This window comes from Tinamus guttatus, unplaced genomic scaffold, assembly GCF_059628265.1.
Source record: "Tinamus guttatus ecotype Peru unplaced genomic scaffold, ASM5962826v1 Tinamus_guttatus_pri_ptg000629l, whole genome shotgun sequence".
Classification (NCBI taxonomy): domain Eukaryota; kingdom Metazoa; phylum Chordata; class Aves; order Tinamiformes; family Tinamidae; genus Tinamus; species Tinamus guttatus.
In genome coordinates this window covers 635,872-647,016 of record NW_028289163.1, presented here as the reverse complement: position 1 = coordinate 647,016, position 11,145 = coordinate 635,872, and the positions used below count along the sequence as shown (strand labels likewise).

Genomic DNA, 11,145 nt, shown 5'->3' with positions numbered 1-11,145 from the left:
AGGACCCCCCGTAGCGCCCGCCCGCACAGGCCGCAGGCGGGGGCCGGTACCTGCCCCGGTCAAAGAGCAGCCCCCCCTCCCCCCACAACCCCCCCCCGGCCCCTGTGCCCCCCCCGGTACCCCCAAACCCCCCCTCCCCCCCCGCTGCTCCCGTGGGGCGCGGACCGGGGGGCTCCCCCCCCCCCCCATAGATCCCCCCTATTGCAGGAGCTGGGTGCGAGAGGGGGCTCCCGTTTCTCGTATTTTCCCCGTTTTTCCCGTTTCTCCCGTCCCGTCGCCGGGATCTGGGTGCGGGGCCTGCCGGGGGGGGCAGCCGAAGGGGGCGCCCCCCTCCCTCGGGCGCCCTCCCGGCCATGGAGCTGCCCAAGGGCAAGGCGGGAGCGGCGGCGGCCGGCGGGAAGCTGCTGCTCTCCACTCTCCTGGACGCCAAGGACGAGCTGGAGGAGGTAGGTGCCCGGGTGGGATGTCCCGGGGTCCGTTCCTGGCGCTGGGGGCTCCCGGGGGCTCCCCATGCCCGGTGACATCGCGGGGGTTTCCACCCCGTTGGGAAACACGGGGGTCTGGTTGGAGAAACTGGTGCAGGACGAGGCTCCCGGGGGAGCCCGTGGGAGAGCCGGGTTGTTTCCTGTGTGATGGAAGAGGGATTTGGGGAGCTTTGGAAGCAGCGGGGCCGAAAGCGGAGAAGGCTGAGAGGGGATCTAATCAGTGTATATAAATACCTCAAGGGAGGGAGTGCAGAGGATGGTGCTGGTCTCTTTTCAGTGGTGGCCACTGATAGGACTAGAGGTAATGGCCCCAAACTGAAGCACCAAAAGTTCCACAGGAACTTCAGGAAAAAAATTCTTAATAGTGAGGGTGCCAGAGCCCTGGAACAGGCTGCCCAGAGAGGTTGTGGAGTCTCCTTCTCTGGAGATCTTCAAACCTGCTTGGCCGCAGCCCTGTGCCACGTGCTCTAGGTGACCCTGCGTGTGCAGGGGGCTGCACTGGATGATCCCTAGAGGTCCCTTCCAACCTTCAGCATTCCATGATTCTATGATTCTATGATTCCCGTTACGGGAGGCAGCCAGGCCGGGAACGGCCTTGGGGAGGGCTCGAGGCCTGGGCCCCCCTTTCCAATGCGGGGGGTGTTTGTGTCCCCCAAAGCGCCCGGCGGCCCCATCCAGGCCCGAACGGAGCGTTCCCAGCTCCGGCCTGGCCGCTCCGAGCGCCCGGACCAGCGTCGGGAGCTCCGAGGAGCCGCTCGTTGCTGTTCCCTCGCTCCTGCTGTGCCCTTTCCTTCGACAGCTCCAATCCTGGCAGGTGCCGCCGCTGGAACGGCCGGGCGGGCCGAGGAGGACGGTTTAAAGCAGCGTCCGGAGCGTCGCGGGCGCTGCCGGGTTGGGGGTCCCTCCCGTTTCAGGCTCCTTCCCCGCTTGTTTGCGGAGGCTCTCGCAGGAACGAGCCTGTGCGCAGGAAAACCTGCGTTTGCCCCCGTCATTGGAGCAAACAGCCCGCCGTGCTCCAAGGAAACCTGCTCCGGACGTTCCCCTTAGCCCTGCTTGGAGCTGTGTGCAACGACGGGCTGGGCACGTCTGGGCTGGGGAGAAAGAGGTGGCTGGAAGGGCCGGATCTCGTCAAAACGTGTCTCACAGCAGGCGTCAAGCGAAAACCCAGGCTGTGCCCTGGGTTTAGAGCAGCAGGGCGCGTGTCCTTGCGTGTCCTCGCGTGGCTCGTGGGCCCTTGTCCCGCTCTCTGCCACCACCCTCCTCGTCTTCCTTCTCCCTGCGACTCTTCCAACTGTTTTTCCGTCGCAGAGTCTTGTCCTCCCTTCCGTCCTCCTTGGGTTTGCCCTTCTCGGTGCCCCGCTGCTCCTCAATCACCCCATTTCTCCAAGCCCGTTTCTCCAAGCTTTCATCCCTGCCCTGCTGGCCAGGCTGCTTCCCCGCTGCCTGCGGAGACGCTGACCCCATCCCGAGGGCTTCGCTGCCCCTCTTTGGTATGCAAAGGAGATGCTAATCACGGCTAAGGGTTCCGTGAACAGCGTGATCTGTTTGCATTTTAATCAAGAAGCGACTCTGTAGAAATAACCTCCCCGTAACATGCTGGTTGCCCGGCTGGGATTGTCCGTGGCCGCTCGCTGGAGGCACCGAGAAAGCTCCAGAAACGGGAGGCTCCGCCTGGACCCGTCGCAGGGGCAGGAGACCACGACCGCGTCCGGAGCACTCGTTTATGGAAGGGTTTAACCGAGACCAACGCGTTGCAGTGCGAGTCCTAACGTGAGAACAGGCCCTGGGGATTAAAGGAGCCCTGCAGTGTCCGGTAAACCTCCCGGTTTCCCTCGAGCTCCAGGGAAGCTTCCATTTGCTTCCGCAGTTTTTCACTCCAGGCTCTTGGAGCTTAGATTCCCCCAAGGGGGTCTGGAAGGTCCCTGCCAGCAGGTGAATGTCGTCACAGGCCGCCTGGCAGCGATGGGGACAGTTTATGTCTCAAAACAGGGTGCTCTGCCCCCGAGAAACCTGCGGCATCCTGCCCTTGCGTGGAGTGGTATCCCGGCGTTCCGTGTTTATTTGGGTTTTCAGGCAGCGTCAGCAGAGCATTGAAAACCCAAAGGAACTTCAGTGAGGCAGCGAGTGAGAGGCTCGGGGGCTTTGACACAAGCTGAGAACGTCTCTTGCACCCCTGTTTTTTCTGTTTAGGTGTTTTTGTGGGCTGTTGTTGCTGCCTTATTTGTAGCTCCTTTGCTAACCAGTTTGAGACTCTTCTATCACTCTTTTTATGTCAGCAAGGATAAATGGGGGCAAGATTTTCCAAGCTGCTGAGTTATTCCAGGGTTCTTGGCTGTTGCTCAGGCAGGCAGGGCTTCAAAGGAGCCTGTTCTCCACGAGCAGGTATCCCTGCATGTGGAAAATGGCTGGATCTCCGGCCCCGAGGATGCCTCGAGCTCACGTGTGGTTTTTGTTGCAGAAACTGGAGAGATGCGTGGGCATCGTGACGTCGCTGACCAACGGGCTGTCGGAGAGGGAGGCCAACGACGCCCTCAACGCTCACGTAAGTGTCACCTCCCCGAGAAAGGACACGTCTGGCCTGGAAGGAGCGATTTGTGGTGTTTTGTACCCGCTCTCCATGCACGAGAACAGGCAGGTGTGAGGAGGCTCCGGGCTGAACCCATCAAGGACTCCCAGAGCTATTGCAGACAAAACAGCAGCACGGTTTAATCCCAGCCTAAGGACATATTTGGAAGCCTAGGAACATATTTGGAACCTGCAGTGCAATTGGGTGCTGAAATTGGGCTGAATGGCCCCCTTTGCCACCGCACGAGTGCTTTGTGAGAGGGGGACAGCACGTACACGCCGACATCTCTGTCGCCCTGCACGTGCTTCTGGGGTTTGCAGAACGCCTCTGCGTTCCTCCTATGTTTTTGCACTCTTGCATTGCTCAGCTTAACTTTTTCTTGGCCTCCAAACAGCCAATCTCCAGCCCGCTGGAAAGGGCAGGTTCCCTCTTTCTGTTGAGGGATGCAGACTTTATTTCTAACTCGGCAAAGTCTTAAAATACTTGCCAGTAAGCTGCTGACGTTACCGTATAAGGGAAACTGCCGAGTGACATCTTAATGGGCTCTCAGGCATGTTGGTTGCATTTTTTTACTCCCCAGAACACCTTAGGTTGCTGGAATCACTGGTACAATTTGCCTTTCCCTTAATGGGAAAAGGAAGGCATCGCAGGCTGGATTTCAGGGCTCCAAGGGTGGTTAAATCCTTTCCTGCTTGGATGAAGAGCTTGTAGGAGAAGCTTTAATAACAATCCTAACGTGCAGCATGTGTAGCACAGCCTGGCCAGGTCCCAGAGCAGGAGAGGCCTCGGAGGTTCTTCTGGTGCTCTTGATCAGCTTGCCTGGGGTTTGGATGAGTAGCTAAAGATCCCGAAATGGGGCAGCCGGGATCACTGGAACGCTCTCTGTCGCTTTGGAGGATGGGTGTTTCTCAATTTGTGTCTTTTAAACACACAGTACTCACCTCCCAGACCCTGTGAGAGGTTTGCAGCAGTACTGCAAATGGATAAGAATGTTACGTTTTTATCTACGTTTTCCATATCCGTTTGTGATGCTGTTGCAAGTTCCTCCTGGGCTGCCCTTTGCTGCATTAACCACCCATTTTGCAGCCTCACGGAGGGTTTCCCTCTCCAGACGCTTCCCCGAGCTCCCTTAGCACCGTCTCCCACCTGCTCACGGCTGTTTCTCTCGCTCAGATTTGCAAAGGAACCCCCCAGCACGAGGAGATCTGCCTGGGGCTCTTCACCCTGGTCCTCACCGAGCCTGCCCAGGCCCAGAAGGTAGGAGGCCGCGTGCCGCGAGCGCTGCTCGGGGCTCGTTCCGCAGGAGCTTCCCTCTCCGGCAGCCCCGGCATTTGGGGAGATGCTTCTGCTGGAGCCTCTCAGTCCCGTGCAGGCGTTGAGAGCCTCCTGGCTGGAATCCGCAGCGCTCCGAGCTGTGTTTATGGCAGCAGGATGATGACTTTGCTCGTGCTGCTTCTGTTCTCGTGGTGTCCACGTGGCACCGCGGCAGCCCCTGCGCCGGGTAATGCGGCTGCCGCCACCGGAGAGGGACCGGCCTGGATTCGTTCCCAGCCCTAGAATTAATTGTTTTTCATTAGGGGAGGTGAATGCTGATTTCTAAAGAAAACTGTAAGGCATTTCCCAGTTTCTGCCTTGCTCTTCGGATGCCCAAAATGGGCTTGCGTGCTGGGGTCCAGATGTATTTGCCTACAGCAATAATCATTTAGGCTGTGGAGAAGAAACAGACCCAATTCCTAAACAAAATTACGTCTTTGCAGTTCACCTCTGTTAGCTTTCCAGACTGGATCTATTTTTTAAATAATCTGTTTTTAATGATGCTGTAAGCTGTGATTTTAAAACAGTAGTTAGTCACCTCCACGAAGATGAACGTTTTGTGTTCTAAAATCCTGGATAAGGCTTTGGTGCTGGTGCTGTAAACGCCGCAGGGTCCGACGGGGAGTCGGGAATGTTTTTGTTTTGGACGCAGAGCTGGAAGGGGAGCAGGAGCGCGGTGCGAGGGGGCAGTGACAGCAGGGTCCTTGTCTGGGTGCGTGGGGTTTGCAGGGGTTGAGGGGCTCTGGCGCAGCGGGACCGGGGCTGCGTTGGACACAGGGTGACTCATGCAGTGATCTGTGTCGATGGAATCGCTGCTCCGAGAGCAGAGCTCTGCAGCGGATCCATGTTATCCACGTTATCCCCCAGGGCGCGGAGCTGCCTCGGAGCGCTCCGTGGGACGGGCTCTGTCGGTGCCATCACGGGGCCGTTCCTGGAGGTTGCACCGAGGCCAGTCAGGGTTTTCCTCAGTTACCTGCCCGCGCTTTGCTCCATCTCTCCCTCGGGTTAGGCCTTCCCCAAGCCCATCCGGAGCTGCCGGTCCCGCCGGGGTCTCTGTCCTGGTCCCGCTTCCCGCTCTCCGGCGGGGTATGGAGCGGGGCAGGGATGCACCAGGACCGCGGTGCCAGGGCCGCTCCTGGCCGTGGTCATTGGCCTGGCTGCTCCTCCTGCCACGTCTGCCCTTCGGAGCACGTTAACTTTGGGAGTAATTGGATCTGCCCCTGTCACCTGCTGCTGCCACCTGCCCTGTGTCCGGCCTTTTCGGCCGGGCTCTGGGGGGGAGTCGCCCCTTCCTTGGCTTCCCCTCGGCACGGGAAGACCCCGAGCTCCCCCCGAGCGGCTCCGGTGCCCCCCTGGGCTCCGTGTCCGGCCGCAGCCGCTCCGCCTCCTCCGCCGCCACCTCTGCCTTTAATTAAGGCTGCGCCGCGGGGTCGGAGCGCGCGAAGGGCCCCGCTCCCCCGCGCGGCGCTGTTTGCTTCCCCCCTCCGCCTTCCCTCATTTAAAGGAAAAAGTGATGGAACGGCTCATACTGGCCGTTGTCTCCAGGCACATGGAGGACAAGAAGGTGCTCAAGAGTAGTCAGCATGGATTCACCAAGGGAAAATCTTGCCTGACTAACCTGATAGCCTTCTATGATGAAATGACCGGCTGGATAGACGAGGGGAGAGCGGTGGATGTCGTCTATCTCGACTTCACCAAGGCTTTTGACACCGTCCCTCACAACATCCTCCTGGGCAAGCTCCGGAAGTGTGGGATAGATGAGTGGACAGTGAGATGGATTAGGAACTGGCTGGATGGCAGGGCCCAGAGAGTGGTGATCAGCGGTGCAGAGTCTAGTTGGAGGCCTGTGGCTAGCGGTGTCCCCCAGGGGTCAGTCCTTGGTCCAGTCCTGTTCAATTTATTCATCAATGACCTGGATGAAGGCACAGAGTGCTCCCTCAGCAAGTTTGCTGATGATACCAAACTGGGAGGAGTAGCCGATACCCCAGAGGGCTGTGCTGCCATCCAGAGGGACCTGGACAGACTGGACAACTGGGCGGTGAAAAACCTCATGAAATTCAACAAGGCCAAGTGCAAGGTCCTGCACCTGGGGAGGAATAACCCCAGACACCAGTACAGGCTGGGGACTGAGCTTGTGGAGAGCAGCTCTGCGGAGAAAGACCTGGGTGTCATGGTGGACGACAAGTTGACCATGAGGCAGCAGTGTGCCCTCGTGGCCAAAAAGGCCAATGGGATCCTGGGCTGCATTAAGAAGAGCGTCTCCAGCAGGTCGAGGGAGGTGATCCTGCCCCTCTACTCAGCCCTGGTGAGGCCGCATCTGGAGTACTGTGTCCAGTTCTGGGCTCCACAGTACAAGAGGGATGTGGAGCTGCTGGAGAGAGTCCAGCGCAGGGCCACAAGGATGATCAGGGGCCTGGAACATCTGCCCTATGAGGAGAGGCTGAGGGAGCTGGGCCTGTTCAGCCTGGAGAAGAGAAGGCTGAGAGGGGATCTAATCAGTGTATATAAATACCTCAAGGGAGGGAGTGCAGAGGACGGTCATGGTATCTTTTCAGTGGTGGCCACTGATAGGACTAGAGGAAATGGCCGGAAACTGAAACATCAAAAATTCCATAGGAACTTAAGGAAAAATTTCTTAACAGTGAGGGTGACAGAGCACTGGAACAGGCTGCCCAGAGAGGTTGTGGAGTCTCCTTCTCTGGAGATCTTCAAAACCTGCTTGGATGCAGTCCTGTGCCACGTGCTTTAGGTGTCCCTGCGTATGCAGGGGGGTTGGACTAGATGATCTCTAGAGGTCCCTTCCAACCCTAAGCATTCTATGATTCTATGATTCTATGAAAGGCAACATTTATCACTTGTTCCTTCCTGTTAATTAAAGGGGCTGCGCGCGGCGGCTCCGCTCCGCCGGGAGCGGGAGGATTGTTTGCAGCCTTGGCAAGGAGCGCGGCGCGCGGGTCCCCTCCCTGCTCCGCCGCTTTCCCGGAGCACCCACTCGCTCCGAGCTGGCGCCGGGCCCGGCTGACCTGCCTGGGCACCTGCTTGGGGACAGCCGGTGCTTTGGGGACAAAATGGGGCTCTTCCCCTCTGCTCTTTGGGCCAGCGGTTTGGCTTGGCGGGACCTTGGCTTTTTCCCCCTCTCCTTTTTACCCCAGTGCCCTGTGAGAGGAGGAGAGCTGGAGCCCAGGGAGCCTCATCAAAAAGCTCTTTTGAGGCCTCATTAACTCTCGAAAGGAGGATGCAGAGACCAGAGCCCTGCTCTCTGGAATATCATGACATTTAGCGGCACGAATTAACATTCATGCAGAGCCACTTAGCAAATGACTTCCTAATCACCCTCCACCCCCTGCCGCCGTGACCGGAGGGGAAGGGACAGTCGGCACCTTTGCTCCCTGGTCAATGTTATTCCTGGCAGGCAGAAGAGGATGGAGAAAGTCCTAAAGGACAAGGGGGTCTCGAGGGAGCAGGTTGTCCCTCTCCAGCCCTGCCCGGTCCCCGGGTCTCCCCATGGACTCTGATGTCTTTTTGCTCCTCTCTGGAGTTCGTTTATTCGGCGCGATCCCGTCGGGGTTGTAAGTTTTCCGTTCGGGTGCCGCCTGTAACCGTGTCCGGCTCGCGCTCTCCGCCGCAGTGCTACCGGGACCTGGCGCTGGTGAGCCGGGACGGCATGAACATCGTCCTCAACAAGATCAACCAGATCCTCATGGAGAAGTACCTGAAGCTGCAGGACACCTGCCGGACCCAGGTGAGGGGAGGCCGTTGCCCCTGGCACGCTAACGTGGCAGAGGGCACCTCCTTGCCCAGGGCTGAGCTCCGGGAGCCCTGGAGCCCTTTGCCAAGGCCCCACGCCTGGAAAGGAGAAAGGGCCGGTGGCCGCGGGGCCGTCGCGGGAGGCCCTGTGACCACAGCTGCCCTTTTCCCTCGACGTGCAGCTCGTGTGGTTGCTGCGGGAGCTGGTGAAGAGCGGCGTGCTCGGCGCGGACGGCGTCTGCATGACCTTCATGAAGCAGATCGCAGGTGAGTCCCGCCCGGGCCTCCGCTGCCGAGGCCAGGCCTCCCGACGCGGCCCGGGGAGCCGGGATTGCTGCCGGAGTCCCCAAGGCCCCCGGGAAGAGCAGGGCTCGCGGGCGGGCACCGAGCCGGTCCGGTGAGCAGAGCCTCTCCGGGGAGGCTGCGGCGGGGGACGAGCAGCCTTGGAGAGGCCGCTGCTCCCGGGAACGGCACCTCTTCCATGCTCCCGGCTCCGTGCTCGTGCCGCTGGCTCGCGTCCACACGGAGGGGTTCACGTCCCGCAGTGAAACCTGATGTTGCTTTTATCCCCCAGTGCTGGAAACGGCTGGAGGAGGAACGAGGAGGGGACGGGGTCCTGAGCACGGGCCAAGCTGCCCCGGCCCTGTTGTCACCTTGTAAACACAGAACATTTACCAGACCCCTGGTGTAGGTGTCCCTTGTTCCCCCGGGTCGCACGGCCCCGGCAGGGCCCCTTTTGCCCTGGGAGGACGTCGCTGTCTCCCTCCCTGCCACTCTGACGGTGCCTTAGTTGTTTTGGGCCCACTGCAAGGCCTGGCTGGTCACGGTGGCCTCCTGCGCCCACGAGCAGGAGCCACCTCTGCCCCGGGGACCTCAGCCACAGGCCCCAGACGTGGTTTGTAGCACTTGGGGTTTCCTTCTTCAGCCTCTTTCACACTACTGAATCTCATCCCTTTCTGGCTCCCTGGCTTTCCAGAAGGGGAATTATCGAGTCCCTGTTCCAGATGATTACAGCTCTTTTCCAAGAGTGCTGTTGCAGCAAAGACCCTGTTGATCTCCTCAGAAACAGGAAAACAGCCCTGCTCCGCTGATGGCTACAAACATTCTAGCTGTACATGGAGCAACAGCCAAGCACACGTGGCCAGCGGAACGAGCCCGGATTCATTCATTAGCCCTGGGGCTTCACGCGAGCGACGGTTCGGATGATTTGGCAACAGGAAAAACTGCCCCCTTCATCTCACCAGCTTTTCTCTCCCCGTTGCTCTTTGGTTGCAGGTGGGGACGTGACAGCAAAGAATATCTGGTTGGCCGAGAACGTGCTGGAGATCCTCACGGAGCAGAGGTAGGGCGGCCGGAGCAGCGCGCGGGGCTCCGGCCCCGCATCCTTGGAATATTTTCTTCCCGCGTTTCCCGAGCGGCGGGGGAGGTGTTCCTCCGGGAGGAGGAGGACGGAGTTAATTGCCCAAAAAGCTTCCTGTGTTTTAGCAGCTCCTGCTTCGCTGGGGCTGCGACTTCGATTTGCCGGGGCCGGGCCAGCTGGGAAGCGCCGTCCCCTGCGCTGTCCCCTGCGCTCGCATTGTCCTGCCTTGGCAAAGCAGCCGCTAATTGATGATAAGCGAAATTCCGAGCCGCAGCCCTCGGCGGCACAGTCATTATTTTTAAATGGGCTGTAGTTTTTCACCGACTGCTGTCCGTAATAGCTGCGATTCTCCCAAAATTGCTTATTACTGTGGTTAACAATCGAGTTGTTAAAGCGTTTATTTGGCTGTAGCTAACAACAGCGCTGCTGGTGATTTTTTCACCGGGAATTGCTGTGCTGCAGGGAAGTGCCATCGAGTGCCATCTAGTGCCCCCGCTGGAGGAGGCGCCAGGACACCGAGCCCTTGGGAGACGCTTTGGGCCTCGGGCTTGTGTGACCCGCAAGTTTTTGCCCTGTTTGCCCCGCTCCGTTTGTGCTAAACTCCCCGCTCGGCCCGGCCACGCGGCGCCGCGGGAGCGCCCGTGGGATCGATGGATCCCGGCTGGCTTCGGCCCCCCTTGGACAGCGGTTTCTCCTTCGGGGACGCTCTCGGAGCGGGGGGATGCCGACCGGACAGCCCGCCGTGCTCCCAGCCTTCGTTATTCCCTGTCGCAGCGTCCCCGGCTCGCGGCCCCAGTGTCTCCATGGCGCAGCCGCTCCCTGTGCTCGTTTTGGGCCCGTTAGCACTTGCTGTTGCAAATACTTGGGATTGCTGCGACTCGGAGCGTGTCTGTGACCCTGGAAACACCCCGGCGCCGCACGCGAGCGGCCTGGGCTCGTCCCGCTCATGCCGTGGGTGTCCCGAGCAGGTGGCTGAAGGTCTTTTTCGTGCTCCTTTTGCAGAGAATGGGTCCTGAAAAGCAGCATCCTGATCGCCATGGCGGTGTACACGTACCTGCGGCTCATCGTGGACCACCACGGCACCTCGCAGCTCCAGCTGCTGCGGCAGAAGGAAGTGGATTTCTGCATCTCTCTGCTCCGCGAGCGGGTGAGTGGAGGCTGCGAGGAGACGCTCCACGAGCGGGGCGCCCGGGGCTGTTTGGAGGGGCCGCTGCAAAGTGGTTCGAAAGCCCCGAGCGAGCAGCAGTGGGGACCACGTTCTAGCTTGGCTTGTGTCCCTTCACTCGCTGGCCTTCACGCAGCTCGAAGCCGGTCCCTTTCCTGCGCTGTCTGGGGTCTTCGGCAGCTTGGGGACAACACGGTGACAGTTCTAGGGGTGCCCTTCAGGCTGTCCCCTGCAGTAAAAGCCACCAAGGTGCAGGCCGGCGCCGTGGCCTTCGCTGCCCGGCTCCGCGGCGCTGCCCTTGCTGGGCACCAAGGACCAACGTCAGGTCCCAGCTTCAGAGACTGGCTGCAGTCCTGGGGAGAAAACGGCAGATTTATGGGCCGATTGTTTGCTTTACAAGGGAGAGAACATTTTAAAATAGCCGCTGACCTTCCCGCCTGTCACCCCGCCTCTTCCAACCTGCTAGCTTCAAAAGAGGGGCAGGCTGCCAGGGGCAGGAGCTCCAGTG

General features: G+C 59.8%; 1 protein-coding gene across 1 annotated transcript in view; it reads left to right on the top strand.

The window, feature by feature from the left end:
• Positions 1-353: 353 nt before the first annotated feature.
• INTS3 (integrator complex subunit 3) overlaps positions 354-11,145 on the top strand; it is a 28,948-nt gene continuing 18,156 nt past the window's right edge. Inside the window, exons 1-7 of the mRNA XM_088535529.1 lie at positions 354-446; positions 2,944-3,027; positions 4,225-4,308; positions 7,994-8,107; positions 8,295-8,379; positions 9,388-9,454; positions 10,475-10,619. Of these exons, the coding sequence (XP_088391655.1) occupies positions 354-446; positions 2,944-3,027; positions 4,225-4,308; positions 7,994-8,107; positions 8,295-8,379; positions 9,388-9,454; positions 10,475-10,619 (672 nt within the window). The remainder of the gene's footprint in view (positions 447-2,943; positions 3,028-4,224; positions 4,309-7,993; positions 8,108-8,294; positions 8,380-9,387; positions 9,455-10,474; positions 10,620-11,145) is intronic.